The sequence below is a fragment of the Lepisosteus platostomus genome, chromosome 14 (genome assembly GCF_059453375.1).
Source record: "Lepisosteus platostomus isolate fLepPlt1 chromosome 14, fLepPlt1.hap1, whole genome shotgun sequence".
Taxonomy (NCBI): domain Eukaryota; kingdom Metazoa; phylum Chordata; class Actinopteri; order Semionotiformes; family Lepisosteidae; genus Lepisosteus; species Lepisosteus platostomus.
This window is the reverse complement of record NC_142624.1, coordinates 25944267-25962057: the sequence shown is the minus strand read 5'-3', so window position 1 is coordinate 25962057 and position 17791 is coordinate 25944267. Positions and strand designations below refer to the sequence as shown.

Genomic DNA, 17791 nt, shown 5'->3' with positions numbered 1-17791 from the left:
CTTCATTTTGATCTCAACAAACAAGTGCATATGTGGCCCTAATCTACAGCCCTGGGTGCTTGGTCCTATCTCCATCAAGCAGACACGAGTTGATTGTCTGCCTCTTGGAAGAATGGTGCTTCCACAGTTCGGCACAATTCCACCTGCTGATAGACTGTATGTCGTAGCACATACAGGCCATTCTGGCACATCGTGGATCAATTCCCCATTAAAATTATGTTACATCTGGGTTTCCAATGTTTTTGTCCACTACCTTTATATGTGTGTCTATGGGTATATTGAATAGACACATTTTGTTTGAGAAAATCTAGAAGATTAAGATATGGTACGTACTTTAGACTAGATAATACTTTCTTGCTCACCTTTTGTTTTCTGTTCTGTGGTTCAAAATCACTCCTCCAGGCAGTTCACAACCTTTCCTTAAATAGACCGGCCTTAAAAAGTCCACAGCTTGAGCCAGACAATGTTGTAAGATAGCAGTCACCATTGTCCTATCATTAAAACTTATCATAGCAGGAGGCAAACCACATAAGGGTTCAAAAATAATTTTCTTTTAGCTTAATCTTATATATTTTAACTGCAGCAGAATTAATTTGTTGTGCAATCGGTTTAACAAAATGCTTCTTTCAAGAAATAGCTATTAAAACTCAAACACACTAGATGCCTCAACCTGTAAATATTCTTATGTTTTTGGGGGTTCTTCTGTATTTTTACTTATCTATTTCAGCTCAAAGAATTGCTCCATGATACTTCATTTCATATGGAGATTGAACACCCGAAACGAGAGCGATAAAGATGGAAAGCTAGAGTTAAAATCCAACATGCTGCAGTATATTGTTGTGCTCCTGCTGTTGGAGGAACATTTTGTGGAGTTACTGTGTGCCTCAGCTTATTGGGAGGCATGCATTGATGAAGAGGTTTCACGACACTGACAATAAACATCTCCTTTTTTGTTTTAGAGGTTAACCATTCCCAGCAGCTGCCCGGCCAGTTTCGCTGAATTAATGAGGCAATGCTGGGAAACTGAGCCAAAGGTAAGTGACTCTTGCTTTCAGTGTGGGGTGACAGCCACAGCTACCAGCTTTCTGATTTACAGCACACTCGGGGAGTAACTGAATCCATTCTGCAATCAGCAGACCCTTAATCCAAGCAGAGGCACTTTTTGGAAATAAAGTATCATGTACCGCTGGAGTTTCAGGAGAGACCTGTTTGGTGAGCTTAGTTTGTGAAGGAGACATCCCGCAATTGCTTAAAGATTAGAGATTGATTGACTTTTACAGGAAGGAAACCTACCTGAATGTGGTATAATTTTCAGCAGGGCATTTAATCAAAATATGAAGGATTGAATTTCAGATTGTTAAAGGGTTTAATTGTAATGGTTGGAATCATATCACATTTATCACATAATATGAACTCATAAAACAAAAACATAGTGAATTTCACTGGGCTGTTCTGAAGGCTTCAGACAAGTAAACAGGTTATCTGGAGGTGACGCCAACTACAGTCTAGTGAAAAGTGGTACTACAGTACAAGATTAGACACAATAGTAGATAATTATGAATTAGTTATGTTTGTAAATAACACTTTGTTTTCAAAAGAACAAAAACAGCAAAACATTTTCATATGAGAGAGATGCTCTGAGGCAATGAGACATGATGTTAGCTTGTTAGGTATTTGAGACACTCTCCAGGTCTATGGTATCATCCATTGGAATATGCCTCTGTGTTAAAAAATTATAACATTGTAAGAAAATGAATATGCTCAATACTGTTAAAAATGGAATTTCCTTTTGAGCTGCGGTGTTTGTGTAGCCTCCTATTTTGTTATCATCTGTAAACTTCTGATCATTTTCATCTGGATCATTGATATAAATTAGAAAGAGCAGCAGCCCTAATGCAGATCCTTGTGATACATCTCTCCAGTTTGAACATACACCCCTTATCTGTACTGACTTTCTTATCCAATAACCAGTTAATCTAAATACACACATTTCTTTGAATGGCTGCTGTCTGCAATACGAGAATTAACTTTTTTTAGGAACTGTCAAAAGCCTTCTGAAAATCTGTATGTACTATATAATCTACTCTGTTTTTATTCATTTCTGCTATTGCTTAATTAACAGATTTAGATACGTTAGTTTAGCAAAACCAGCCTTTTCCAAATCCATGCCAACTATTTCCGATTTCTATATTTGATTAATCTTTTTATTGTTTCTGTGACATTCTGTGACACAGATTTATTGGTTTTTAAATACTTGGTACAGTTTTATTAGTGTTACTGTATTTTGAGTGACTCAAGAGTTTGTCAACAACCTATGAATAACCTCTATTGATTCTTCAAATAAAATTTGTAGGATTCTAATAGGCCCTGAAGATTTGGTTAAATGACCCTGAAGATTTGGTTAAATGTTTTTAGTAACTGTAACATGTCTGCTTCCTCTGCGTTAATGCTATTTAACACAGATGTTTATCTTTCTGTTGTAATACTGGAAAGACATTGGCAGAATATGGATAGTTATTTATTGTTCAGCCAAATTGTAACCCATGAAGGACTGTTATAAAATAATTCTGGCAGTAATATAAGATTTATTAAACACATGATTTAATTAGTAAAGGCTAATTCCACGCTGAAAAGTAGAATGAAAAGAAAAGGCACAAACTTTCTCCTTTGCAGCCAACCCATGCTGACACAGCTCCCCACTCAAATGATTAATTAATTAGTGTCTTGTGTAGTATGCAGTATGTCAACATTACAGGACAGAAAGTTACGAGTGGTGATGTTTTTTTCACTGAATTTGTAGCCAAAATATTATAGGAATATATCAACTAAGATAGTCCATTAAATATAAACTTGTAATACTAGACATAGAACTTCAGTAAGTAAGTTCAGTTAATGTTAGGATTAAGGCTTTTTTACTTTAAACGTTACCAGCCAGATGAAATGCATTGCATACTGTATACTGTATGTGAGAGATGTGAGAGGAGTTTCCCTACAGATGTCTATTATCTAAACAAAGCTCTGGCGTTCAGAAAAGAATGTCAGCTGTATGTTTTTAGCTTATAGGGCTCTTTCTACCAGTTAACATAATTATGCCCTTGTACTGAATTCATAGATCTAAGTAATGATATTGTTTTTGTGTTCCAGAAAAGGCCAATGTTTAAACAGATCATCATGACCCTGGAGTCCATGTCCAATGACAGCCAACTTCCTGACCAGTGCAATTCCTTCTTGCACAATAAGGCAGAGTGGAGGTACCATCTTGTTAACCTCATCATGATCTGTTCCTGGTCTTGTCTTTGTAGAGATCTGTGATCTTTTTCCTGACATTCACACTAACAAACCTGTCTGCATTTGCTGCGAAGGTAGAGGGTTGAATTGTCTTTTGTTTTAATTGTAATTACAAACAGAATGCAGAGCCTGGCTGTAGAGTTCATTGGATCTAAAATAATAATTAAAAGCTATATCAGGCAATTCCCTCAAGTGCGATTTTTAGACGAGGAAGAGAAGAATGGGGTATAGAGGGGCTTGTATACCAAATGTTACCGCAGGTTTTCTCTGTGACTGCCCTTTTGTAAAGCATCTCTTCTTGAAACATAGTATTAAATGTTACTTTAATTTGTACGTGCTTATTCTGCATGCTGATGTTAACTCTGGCGTCAGAAACTCAGGGGAGCAGCGCAGATCCACAGAGAGCTGGTCTGATTAGGCACGTCTGTTCCTGAAACAGACAGAGAACTGGATTGCAGGGCAGCTGAATTGGCAAATAAACATCTGTGAGGGCTGATTGTGCTCAGAGGAGATTGAAATGATGAGATCTTCGGCATTATCTTCATCTAAAACGCTTCAGATTCCCCCACACTGACAAAATAATTTAGATTCTATTACCTGGAGTAAACAGGTGTTGCTGAGAACAGTTGCTACTACTTATTATAATCAAGAGGGAGACTTGGCAGCTGCTCTATCCTGGGTAATAGTGCATTTTTTACATGGCCTTAGCAAAGTACTGAAGCAGGATGATGAAACAATAGCCATTAATTCCACTTTGCTGTGTTTTCTACACAGGGCTTAGGAAGTGGACTATGACAGTCTAGAGCTAACTGTTTGCTCTGAATTGAATAAACTGGTGTTACCATACTGAGTGCATTCAAAAAGAAAAGAGACTCCCATTTCTAGTGCTGGTTTTGTACTAGCGTTTGCTAGCTTAAGGTGGATTTCTGGATTATTGTGCAATTATAATAAAGCAGATTCTTCCCTCACCAAATAGTTGTTCAATTAAATACATGCTTCCAATCGCTTAAAACGTGGGTAATGTGTCACAGAAGGCAGTTATTTCTGAGGCCAGGGCTCCAGTCAAGTTCTTAGATTGTTTTCTCTCTTTTTTTTTTGACCTGCTTTAATTATAGCCAGTGTGTTCTGGCAAAGGAAAAAACAGGCTCCAGCCAAATGTTAAACCTTCAGAATGGCCCCTTTTTAAATAAACCTGCATATAACACACGTGTGGGGGAAACAGGCTGTCGAGCCTCGCTCCTTCCAGAGTGCTGGAAGTTTCTGGCTGCCGTGTCTGTGAGGGCTCTGCTGGAAGGGGTCCATGTGAGCATGAAGAGGGCTTCTTCACCCCGCATTTCCATTGCAGCTGTCTGAACCAGCGAGAGAAGCAGGAGGTTGTGAGGGAGGGGTGGGCACTTGGGGGGGATGGGGGGCACACCCCTGAGATGTAAAAAGAGGACAAGAGACGGGGGGAGAGGACGAGAAATTCCTGGTCGGTAAACACCGGCCCGGAAGAAAATCAATTGCATAGCTCAGACCTTGAGTGGAAAAGTTGACCATGTGTGGGGGTTTTCAGGCTGCGTCACATGCCTGTTTATAAATAGCTGTTCTGGAAGCTGACAGTAGAGCAGCTCTGACTCAGCACGGAGTGAACCTCCCTACCCAGTTTCTCACTCCGCACTAAACAGCGCCACCTTCTGGGCAAATCTGCATTGTGCCGGAGTGACTGCTTGCCTGCGGCTGTGTGGATGTGTCTCTTTACATCTTATTAACCCTTATCGGGCAAAACCACTTCCTTTCGATATATAGAAGTGTCAGTATATAGGAAACATGTTGCGGTTTTTGAGCAATAATCATTCTAGCTAGGTTTGTGCCCGAGATCTTAAGCATTTATTAGCAATTAGACATAAAAGAGGAGGAGTCTGCCCCGACACAGAATGCTAGAATGGTTCAGGTGGCGTCTAGGGCGTTCAGCCTGCCTGCCAGTCAGTAAGCGTTGGCCTGTTCTTGGCAGGTGTGAGATCGAGGCCACTCTGGAAAGGCTGAAGAAGCTGGAGCGAGACCTGAGCACGAAAGAGCAGGAGTTGAGGGAGAGGGAGCGGCGCCTCAGGATGTGGGAGCGCAAGCTGATTGAACAGTCCCACTCGCCGGTGAGTCACGCCCCAGTGTTGGCATCCCACTTAATCCTGCCCACTTAAAGATGCGATGCTCTCTCACAGTCTGTCACGGTACATGCGCATGGTAATTGTGCACCTTGTTCCCTGGTTTCGCCCGTCTTGTTCTTGTTTGTGAATGCATATGCTTTGCCATGGTGTCCCACAGTTTCTAGAAGAGTTCTGTCGCCTTTTTTCAAAACATTTTCCAAGGCAAACGAACCACACGGCTGATAGGGAAATGATACCCAAAACAGACCATTCTTTCCATTTATGGTACTCGAAATGAAAGGGAATGACACCTACATACAACCAGAAGGATAGTCGTAATTGATGTCAAAATAACGACACATTTCCAATGCACTGATCTACGACTTTCTTCACTTTTTAAGGTGTTTTCCTTGAAGTATCCCACTTAAGTCTCTCCGCAGGCGCACAATTGGGTGAACTCACCAGAATGACATGTACTTACGCTGCCCAACGTTTGGTTTTAGAGCTGTTGTGACTGAGTACAGAGAATCCGAAGAACAATTGTGTGCCGCTATCTAGCTCATTTAACATTTCACAGGGAAAAAACAACTGTGATAGTTAAATCAGTGCACTGAGGGAGTGTAAGGGAGGTGTGGACAGATTAAGATTGGGGTTTTGGCTGCTGTAATATGTCTGTTGTTTGTCACCTTGCACTGCATGGCTGTTACCCATATCAGTCTTGGCCTGGGGTTTCACCTGGTGGATGTTTGCAAACATTGCAGTCACAAGAATACACAAGGTGTTGTCGTGAGGGGACTGAAAGCATTTAGAAGGGGATTTGTAGCTTGTAGCATCTGCATCTGCCTTGTGAAATCACAGGAATCCTTCTGCTATACCAGGATTGTAAGCAGATGCTGAATGTTTGCACAAATCTTATTACCGCATGTAGTTTTAAGGGGAGTTGCTACTTCAGTACATGACCATGTTTTTTTATAAGCAGAATGCCAGAAATTGCTCAGAACCTTGTCATTCTACTGTGACGTGTCTTACAATACAAATAGTACTTCATTTGAATTATAGTGCCATACAGAAATTTCAAAGAAGCCTATAATTAATTGTACAGCTTTTATTTTGTTTTCAGACCTGTTTTTATATAACTGCAAAAAGAGAACCCAGTCTTTGGATTCTTTATAATCCCCTGCACAGAAAACTATTCTTATCTCTTATCTGGTAAGACTGTGAAATTATAGTGAGATATATTCAATATTCTGAGTTATTTATCCAGTCATTTCTGTAAACTTGGCCTTGGCCTATTTTTCTTTGTATCCTCTATAACTTAACTTTTATACTGAACTTCAGTCACTTCCTCTTAAATCTGGAGAAATTAAGGCTAATTTGATTTAAATAGATCTCAGTCTTCTTTTGATTGTACTAAGATCAGCACCTTACCCCTAAGAAACAACAGGTGGCCGACAGTATCTAGTTTTCCCTTTGATTTATGCGCTAATTTTAACTTCTACTTCTTTCCACCCTTTCCCTCTTTCTCTCAGCTTTTCTTACCTGTTGCTGCAAAGATTTCTGAAGAGTCTTTCTATGAGTCTAAGACAGAGGAGTCAAACAGTACCGAGATGTCCTGTCAGATCTCAGCCGCCAGTAATGGGGAGGTTGATGGGCTGAGCCTGCAGGCCATGATGAAGGGCTTTGGGAATATGTTGTCAATGGACCTGACAGGACCTGTCTTGCACTCCGGCATGCAGATTAACATGCAGGCCAAACAGAACTCCTCCAAGTCCACCAGTGTGAGAGAGGGAAGAAAACTCAACATGACAGTGGGGTTGGGTCAGCTTGACTGGTCTGATGACAGCGACTAATCATGCCTGATTTTATTGTTGCCCAACTAGGGTGGGGTATGCAATTTACATCCTTCAGTTGATTTGACATGTGTTTTAACTCACAGTTAACTTGTGGTCAGTAGTTTTGTTAACTGCCTTCAGCCATTGCATGTTCAAAAACACACAGAAATATCAGTGATGTCAGCTGTAACATAATCATGCAAGCAGGCTTAGGCATAAAATTGACTTTTCCTACTTTTGTGAGTGATGCTGTTTAGATTCTGAGCAATGTATTTGGGAAAAGAGCAACTTTGCAGTATTTTCTTAACTTCAAAGGGCACACCTAGGTTTGAATCCCCAAAAAGACATAAAGACTATAAAAAGTGCTACAGAACCTTTTTAATTTTGACATTTCACTAATATGATGCACGCTATTATTCTAGTCCTTATAAAAGTTCTTATTATATATAGACACTGTAAATGTAATAATACATTGTTTTGTTAAAGAAGGAAAATCCATGTTTGCATAATTGAATAAAAATGTGAACATGGGTTCTTAAAGGTTCCTACAGTATTGAAATTCGAAACTATTTAATTATATGATTAATGTACTGTATGGACTAAATTATACATAGAACAAATAATGGGATGGTAGACAGGACAAAGAAATACCTTTAAATACTTATGTCATTATAAAACTGGTTATATGAAGTTACAAGTAGATGTATTACTAGTTGAAATTCAAGTATATTAGCAACCTAATGCATTATATTTGTCTAATAATGCATTAGGCCACACAGCCCTGGGTATACAATGAGATAATGTCCCTGTGAGACAATGGATATTTCCCAAAAAAACAGTGAGAACATTAAATGGCATTCAGTGTTTTTTGACAGAAGTTTACCCATATCTGGTATGATTGGAACATTTGGTATAAGAGAAGATGGTCATTCCTAAAGATCAGTGGCACATCAATATGGTGTCAGCTAAAATGTGATCCACATGCTTTGTAAGCATTTCCAAGAAACTGGAGATGTTCATACTGTATATGTTTAAGGGTTATTGGGAACTGTCAAGCACAGTAGCAGGTGATCATCAGTGTGATGCCCCTTAAGGCATTATAAAAGCATCACATGACAGCTTCAGAGTGTTTGCCTCTTGGTAGTTTTTTTTCCAATATTGGTGAATCAGAAATGATTTTGATTTGTTGATAGCTTGTGTCCATTATACAGCAGAGCACCCCAGGGAAGAGGTTTGGGCAATAAAGCACTGCAGCTGATGTGTGTGTGTGTGTATATGTGTGTGTGTGTGTTTGTATTCTAGAAGAATGCAAATTAATTCATACTAGGTGGCTGCTTTTTCGAAGCCTCTTTCTGAAGCTGTTCAGCTGGTTTTTGCCCTGTGATTACAGTAAAGGAGAGTCCCTCGTAATGTGTCACCTTCTCCGTTGCAAGAGGACATTTCATCATCAGAACTCTGTGTTATACAGCTGATGAGCCAGAAGGCAGCAGTCCACTTTTGACCTTAACAGATGTGGTTGTTAATTTTTAGAATGTAATATTCAGAACCCCCTGTTCAGCTGGTTTGCTTGATACCCTTGGTTTTTTAAATGTGTCATTTTTACCAGTTTGAAGAAACTCTCAGATTACTATTTTGATGTGTGTTCAACCTAAGTATCTACTCTTACCAAATATTTCCCTGGGCTGCCACTCCGTACAGGTACATGACTGTCCGGTCCCATTTCTCAATACACGTCCTCCTCTTCATACATATGCTTCTATTTAACATTAGCATTGCTGCCTTGCAGAGCTGGATGCATGGATTCAGTTCCTGGGGTGCTATCTGCATGGAGTCTGTGTGTTCTCCCCATATTCACATGGGTTTTCTGTCAGGTGTTCCAGTGTCCTACTACACTGGTAGGGTTAATTTGCCCTGGTGTGAGTGTGTGTGTATCTGTGTTTGCGTCTGTGTGCCCTGCGATGGACTAGCGATCCATCCAGGGTGTACCCTGCCTTGCGCCCGTTGCTTGCTGGGACAGGCTCCAGTTCTCCCCGCGACCATGAATTGGAAGATGTGATAAGAAAATTGATGGATTGCTGTTATATAATCAAACCCCTCCTTCCCCTCACACCCATCCAACTATTTTGTGTCCTGAGACTTTGGAGGATTCCAGAAACCTGCCAGCAACACTGGGGAAAAAAGGCAGGAAAGTTTCTGTGTCCCAAATTAACTAAAAAATAAACTGTAAAAAAGCAGAATTTTACAGAGCCAAAGTTAGCCCTGTGTTGACAGACTGCCTGGTCTCCATCTGATGCTCAGTGCAGTAAAACTGGAATTGGGAAATGTAAGACTACGTATTTTTAAGCATAGTTGTGGACACAGGTGAGATTAATTACTTCTTAGGCCCTTACAGTTCAATCCAGGTCTTCCACATGCCTGCAACCAATGGAAATTTAAATAACTATGATCTGACTATAGACATTTACTGCATTCCAGAGAGATTACTTGAGGATAATGTTGATGTTCATTAGAATCCATTTTTTTATCCCATCTACTACAGGCATTAACCATGAACTATATGTATATACACCAACAGAAGATCAAACAACAGTATTGAACTAAAAATATCATCTTCTGTATTAAAAGATGATAATGAGGCCCAAAGGTAAATCTGTACGACAATTTAGCTGAAATAAACTACTACTGAAGAACATTTTTTTATCCATCCCCCTCAGTAGATTATGTCATGTATCAGTGTACTATATATACTGTAACAGGACAGCAGTGTTTGGCAAAAGTTGAAAGAAAGTGACTTGTGTAATCCAAGCTGGTGCCGATACTAACCCTGCAGACCAGCAGAACCTAACACTGTGAAAAGAACTGTTTCATTTCAGATGTGCAGACTGTATGCTATATGCTGTGTTGGATTTTTTTTTGTATTCTTGCTTATTTAATGGCATGACAGTAATTTACCAACTTCTGAACAAACAATATGTGAAAAAATCGGGAATTTATAATGTTTCACACAAGTATTAAAATGATAGCTGTGCAATGTCATAAGCACTGCATTGAGGCTTGACCACTTTTTTCAATGCTAAATTTTAATTTGTACAATCCTATTTATATTTCACATCTATCTAAATGTTTGTTTTGATGTGAACTCCTCTTGTGTTGCTGCTTTCTCTTCTATATACTTATTTTTCAATAAACTTTTGACATGAAAAGATTTTTTTCTGTTTTCTGTTTCTTTTTAACCCTACCATAGTTTTAATCTTTGAATTATTTTACTGTTCCTGTGATTTTTCATGCTGTTTGGCTAAAGGGTATCTGTCCTTTTCTTGAAGATACAGCTGCTTTTACCCAACATGTGAAAACAGCCACAGGTGATTTTGAGAATAGATATCATACAGTATATCACTGAATCAGCAGTAGGGTCGCACGTTGGTTAGCATCAGTTCTGGACCTGGGGTGCTATCTGTGTGGAGTCTGCATGTTCTCCCCGTGTTTGTGTGGGTTTCCCCTGGGTATTCCAGTTTCCTCCCACAGTTCAAAAACATACAGATAAGTTAATTGGTTCTTGGAAAATTGGCCCTTTTCCCAGTGTGTGTCTGCAATGGATTGGCGAACCATCCAGGGTGTACCCTGCCTTGTGTTGCTTGCTGGGATTGGCTCCTGCTCTCCCGCGACCCTGACCGGGAAGAAGTGGTTAGAAAATGGATGGATGGATGAATCAGCAGTGAAAAAGGTCCATTAAGATGTCCATCTGGTTTGTTTGGATCTCCAATGACCTTCACTGAATCCATTCAAGAGGCTTAAGTATTCATACACACTAACCTAACTATTGTGTGATAAAGGGATGAAATGAGCAACATGATTCTGGAAGATTCTCTGAGCTTCTGCAAAGGGCATGAAGCATAAAATAACATATTCCACTCTAATATCCAATATCTTTATTGTTTGCTTGAATAGGAGAGGTTCAAATTACTCCCCTCAGTCTCTGCAGTTGCATTCAGCAATTACGCAAGTCATTTACACCAAAACAAATGATCAACTTTATCTCTGTACATTCACTCTTCTACCCATGTGAGATCTATCATCTATTATCATCCATTAAGGTTGTGAAAAGTCTAGTTTGTTCAGGCCAAGGTGATTTAAAGCCACTGGATCAGTGGTCTTCCTTGCTTTCCAGACGGCAAACTGAATGTCAAAAGACACTAAAATCACATGCTGTAAATCTGCATATTTATTAAAAATAAATATCGCAAAGATATCAGGAAGATGCATCTTGTTTGTATAAGGTTTACTCGCATGTTATTGAGCAGTCATGATGTAATTCAATTTATTTATTATTATTCATTTATTATTTATGTTGATTAACATTGATCACCTACTGGGCTGATCAAGAAGGGACCTACAGTGTACTGTAATAAAGCCACAGGCTAGTAGCATGTGTAGCAACCACTGGGAGTAATATACAGTACGCTGTACATCTGCAGCACATGCTGTGCATTAGGTTTCAGATCCTGTCTAGTGGGATTCTTTCCCTTTGTAGAGCCTGGACAAGCACGTGCCTGTTCATGGGTCTGTGAGCCCTACTGTAGATGCCACATGTTTGTCCTGTAGATGGTTCATCCTATAGGGGTAAAGGGGTCTCAGGTCTGTTGAGTAGATGTAAGCTGCCCAGACTATCACACTTAGACCTCCTCCGTCATTTGCTATGTTGTACTTAACAGGACCATTAGGGCGGTCCAGATTCATTGTTACACAGAACTTGGCTCTACTGCTGGTGAGTTCACATGAGGAGTTGTTCTCACCACCTTGCTGCGTTGATGAGCCCTGGTGAACACTGGGCCATGTGGTCTCCGGACCTGCAGACAGTGGCTGTTAAACCTCCTCTTCACAGATGAGCTGTTAATGAGCGGGTACTGTACCTGCAACACCGATCTTTCTGGGGCCCTGGAACTGGCAGTGTGGAAAAAATGCTCACGTTAATGGAGCGGAATGATGTGTCAATCTCGACAAGGCAATGTGACTTGGGGTCTCCCAGATCGTGGCCTGTTGTAAGGGTAAGAAATTGCTGGCTGTGAACCCCCCCAGCCAGCGGGTGACATACTGGTGGCACTGAGGTCTTGCTTATTTCACAAACAGGACATATGGGACATATGGGTTACCGCCTGCGTTGCTCTTTTATGACTTTCGCTACATTTGACATTCAAGTGATTTCATTACCTCAGCGTCTTACCGTCAGTCACCATCATGAATGATGGATTAACCAAAAGGATGTAAAAAAAAGCCTTTAATCAGTAACCGAAATGTCTGTATTTTTCTAAAATCACACACAAATAGAGTAATGTTACTCCTGAGCTCAGTTTATATATGGAAACCACACAAAGTTACTTTGATTCCAGGAAAGAATGTCACTTCCCCTTTACAGTTGAGGTTCCCTGTGGAATTACAATACTGATTGTGTTTCTGAATCCTGATTAATCACTGATGATTTTACTGCAGAGCCACTGGGGTATCCCGTGGCAAGTAGAGGAATCCTAATCCGTTGGGCCCCTGAGCAAGGCCCTTAACGCCAGCTGCTCCAGGGGCGCCGTATAAATGGCTGACCCTACGCTCTGACCCCAAGCTTCTCTCCCTGTCTGTGTGTCTCGTGGAGAGCAAGCTGGGGTATGCGAAAAGACAAATTCCTAATCCAAGAAATTGTATATGGCCAATAAAGTGATCTTATCTTTCTTTTGTCATCAGTGTATTAATTGTAAAATTAATAATGATATGTGTTGTTAATCCAACGGTATCATAGAACATATTTTTTTACATTTTTAACAAGAGGAGAGAAATGCCAATGTTTTATATTAATCCAGGTGAAATATGAACAATTCTTACTGTAACTGAATGGTAAATAAATCCATTCATCCATTTTCTAATTACTTCTTCCAGTTCAGGGTCACGGGAGAGCTGGAGTCCATCTTGGCAAGCAATGGGCGCAAGGCAAAATACACCCTGGACAGGACACCAGTTCTTCACACTAGGGTGGTCCAGATTCAGGTGCAGACGCAGACACAAACATACACACAATCACACCACGGCCAATTTTCCCAGAAGCCAGTTAACCTACCAGTATGTCTTTGGACTGTGGAGCACCTGGCAGAAAACCACACAAACACAGGGAGAACATACAAACTCCACATAGAAATGATCGCACCCAGGTCCCCAGGGCTTCAAGACAGAAATGCTAGGCACCGTGCCACACTGTCACCCCGGTCAATAAATTTAAAATTAAAATTCATTTGCCTGTAAGGTAAAACATTTATCTGATCATGAGATAAACGTCTTTTCCTAGTGTAAGTAAGAATGGCACACAGTCTATCCTCATACAGCTTGAGACTGCTAAATTAGTTTTTAGTGTTTTAAGTGTTCAGTGCTGTTCTTTTGGACTCCCTCTGGAATTATAGTACTTTAGTAATTTAGTTCCCTCTCCAGGAACACTGCAGTGTTCTTTCTTTTTTTCCTGGCCTCCAATAGACACAGACTGTCCTCTCAACTGATCTTATAAGCAATTTCTTCAACCTAGGGGAGTGGTTAATTCAATGCAGAGTGTATCCGGGTATCCTCTGAATGCCAATTTCTCATTCAATCAGCTGCTTTTCCCAATTAACAGGAGGCCAGCCATCTTGGCTCAAGGCCAGGAATCTTTCAGATTGAGCATTTTTACTGTTTGGAGTAATTATTCATGTGACTTGTGGTCAATTCTGTACCAACGCGTTCTTTTCCAGTCTTCTGGTGATACACTTCTTTACCAGACTTTATCCACAGTCCTCTGGTGGAACTGAAATTTATACACTGTGTAATGGAATTAAAATATGTGTTTTCCCTTAATTATGTCAAGATGGCCTATCATTAAATCATAGTGAAGGTACAGTATAAAGACATGTATTGGTTTTATGAAAAAAATATTACTGTCTGGCTGGCATGATGGTGCAGGGGTTAGCGTTGCCTCCTCACAGCACTGGGTCACTGGGTTCAATTCCTGGGGTGCGGCCTGGTGTGCGTGTGAGCATGTCTGTGCCTGTGTGTGTGCCCTGTGATGGACTGGCGTCCTGTCCAGGGTGTATCCTGCCTTGCTCCCAATGCTTCCCATGAAAGGTCCGCTGTGTTCCTGTATTGAATAAAGCAGTTAGAAATTGGATGGATGGATGGATATAACTGTGCTTTACTGGTTTCTGTTAGCATACAGAGATGTTGTGGTCTATGCGGGGAAATATGGACACAATTAATATGGTCACTTTAAAAAAAAAAGAAAATGAGAAATTCATACATTTTGAGGAAAATCCTTTTATATTTTCCATTCCCTTAAGAGATTTAGAAACACGAACATAACAAGGTAAGACATTTGAGAAATGAGAGGAGGCCATGCAGCACATCTCGTCCTTTTGGCCGCTGGTAACTAATTGATCCAAGGATCTCATCCGGCTCTTTCTTTAAATAACATGGCTGCATAACTTGTTCCACGCTCCCACAAGCCTTTTGTGTAAAGAACTGCCTCATGCTCTCCGTTTTAATTGAACTTGCATGTAGTTTCCTGTTGCTTCCTCCGGTTTGTGCTCCGCTGCTCAGTCAAGGGTTTCGAATACCGTTCAGAGTGTGGCGCAGGAAGGAAATGTTTGCACTAATCTTGCCATAGATGAAAATATTATTTATTACAGCTCAGATTTTGTTTTGTATTATATCTCTTCTTTTCTTATTTGGCAGCTTCTTCCATCTCTTGATATTTATTCTTGGGCTGAGGACCACGTTGTAAGTATTTGTCACACTTTATTAACTTATGAATGAACTATGTATAAAAATGAATTAGAAAAACATTTTTTTCTTTCTTGTTGTTTTTTTATGTTGCACAGCATAAATGTGATAAATACAGTGTAAATTATAATTACGGACATATAAATTAGATAAATAGAACTTGTCTTGTGACCTTACATTTTGTAATGTTTTATTCACAGTACTTTTGGATGCAGCAGGTTTTTGGGGAAGGTATGTATGTCTCCTTAAAATTATTCACTTTGTGAGTCTTCCAGACATACGTTCATGTATGTAAAAGGTTGTGATGTACTGTAGATGGTCAAGTGAAAGGTAATACAAGGATTTTGTAGTTTCTCTTCTTAACATTTCAACAATGGCAAGGCAATGGCTGGAGATTAAGAGCTCTAAAAATGATTTTGTTCATCCATCGGCTATCGTAAAGTGTACTGTTCTTGGCAAGGCTGTAGCCAGGATCTATCCCAGAAGCAAGAATGTGCTCAGGATGGGGAGCCAGTCAATTGTAGGGTGCAGGCAGAAATTTAAAGACATCAATGTACCTAGCCAGCATGCCACTGAGAGGTGAAAGGAAACCCATTTGTACCCAGGGAGACCATGCAAACTCCATACACAAAGACCACTAGGTATAAAAGTGATGGGACATATCTTAACTCTTGTTTTGGCCCTTGCCTCTTCCAGGAGAGGGTCTGTGTGACTTGCAGTGCTACGCAGACCTGTTTAAGGAGCATCACATCACGGGGAAGAGACTACTCCTCCTCACAGAGACCGACATGAAAGACATGGGCATCAAATCCAAAGGACACATTATTCATTTAAAGGTAGGAACATGGCAGGCATTTAAAATAAGCCAACCAGAAATTCACTAGTCCCTAAATCAACAACGTGCCATTGGTCAGCATACTGTAGCATTTTACTTGGCTCTTTTTGGTGTAATGTGTGAATTGATTCCGGCTGTGCTGTGGCAAACAGTCACTTAAAGACAATACAGATAATAAAACACAAAGCAGTCACCTAAAATATGGCTCGTGAAACCATTTCACCACCAGATCTACTTTATGTGACTTTGTCTAAATATCCCTAGTTAATCAAACTAGCCCTCATTATTTGATTTGGTGTAGGAACACTGCTGGTGTAAAACAATCCTATCATACTTATTAAAATATCTTTGACAATTCACACACGTTTTATGTGTGTAAACTGCTGTATACAAGTTTTAGACAAGACACCTTAGAAATAATCAGTATTTACATTATGTGTATGTTCTCATCGTCAAAAGCGTGCTCAAAGCCTCCACTGGTGTTTCCTGCTTTTAGTGGAATTATAACAGATGTTATAACAGAAATTCGAGAGGCAGGCCGGATGCTAATTTTACACACTTCGCTTGCTTACATATATAAGTCTCGTACCTGGGACGTCCTATAGTGGATCTCTGTCTTACTCCACCCACCGCCCCATGTACAGCCTGCTGCAGCTCCCTGGTTTAATCTTCGCAGTGCGGAGTGGGAGACTGGACTGCGAAGCCTTGCTTTGCTCTCAGCCGGGCGACCTATGTCAAATACACTCTGCATATCTCCTCTCTCTCACATTTATTACGATCTAACCAAACTACTGGATAGCCGTTTCCTGTTATTAACACAGTTGGGGAGAAAATAAATCAACACTATCTTTTGGCAGTTCCAGTCCGATCAGGATCTTGAAAAGCTTGATCACAACGACAAGGTGACAGTAAAGTAGGCTGTACACGAGCAGCTGGTATGAAGAGTTCCATCTCATTCACCAATCAGAAGTCATTGTTAGGTGTTAATTGTCATTAACATCATTTGTTGCTCTCAGTATATTTGTAACACTGGACATCTTTTTGTACAACAAAAAAAAAACAAATCAGTCAGGATAATCAGTTAATTTAAAACAAACCAATTAACAGATTCTGCAGAAGATTACCATATAACTTTTTCCCCATATAGAAGTAACATATTGAGTGAAACTACCTGTGCCAAGAGAAACTAAATGTCTAAGACTTTTTTTTTTTTGCAATACTGTGTGTGTATTCAATAATCTTGAATGAAATGTAATTGATGCCATTCGTATTTTTTCCTTTCTTCCAGACTGCCATTGAGAAACTAACCAATGAGTATCTGGGGCTTTTCCATTTTCCACCATTGATTAAGGTAGAACATTATACGTCTTTTGAGATCTAAAAAGTAAATATTTTTTGTTGTTTTTTAAATAATTATTCCAAAATAGTTATCTTCCTTTAGTTTTGTTTAAAGTGGGAAAACGTACATATAAACACATTTATATTTACAGTAGATAACAAGTACTTTAAAGAGTTTTAAAAAATTAGGTACAGTAGTACCGAAAGTCTCACAGATTTTCCAGGTGTCATTTTGTCTCACTTGATTCTCTCTCTGTAGGATGCTGAATCAGATGTTGAGGAAGATGACAAGAAAATAGTGAACCTGGAACTTGTGTTTGGTTACCATTTGAAAGCTGGAAATGGCCCAGAGGTAGGAAAACCAACTCTTTGTAAAATCGAAAAGAATGTACAAAAGCCTAATAAAACTTACTCTAGTAATTCTAAGTATTATTATTATTTTTCCAATTCTTGCGTATACGCTGCTGTGCTAAAGAATCAGGAGTTACTGTGTAAGTGGTTTATGAAGGTAACAAATGTACTCAAAGCCTTTGTTTGATTTCCACTATAACAGCCACTTTGACTATGGTTATAATACAGTCATTTAAAGTTTT

The 17791-nt window shown here is 39.8% G+C and overlaps 1 protein-coding gene across 3 annotated transcripts in view; it reads left to right on the top strand.

The window, feature by feature from the left end:
• Positions 1–17791, top strand: part of map3k20a (mitogen-activated protein kinase kinase kinase 20a) — a 47767-nt gene that overhangs the window by 17397 nt on the left and 12579 nt on the right. For all 3 annotated transcript variants that reach the window (XM_088605275.1, XM_088605276.1, XM_088605274.1), the window contains exons 9-16: positions 960–1034; positions 3145–3251; positions 5282–5417; positions 14978–15022; positions 15226–15256; positions 15722–15861; positions 17149–17211; positions 17458–17550. In XM_088605275.1, coding sequence (XP_088461401.1) covers positions 960–1034; positions 3145–3251; positions 5282–5417; positions 14978–15022; positions 15226–15256; positions 15722–15861; positions 17149–17211; positions 17458–17550 — 690 coding nt within the window. The remainder of the gene's footprint in view (positions 1–959; positions 1035–3144; positions 3252–5281; positions 5418–14977; positions 15023–15225; positions 15257–15721; positions 15862–17148; positions 17212–17457; positions 17551–17791) is intronic.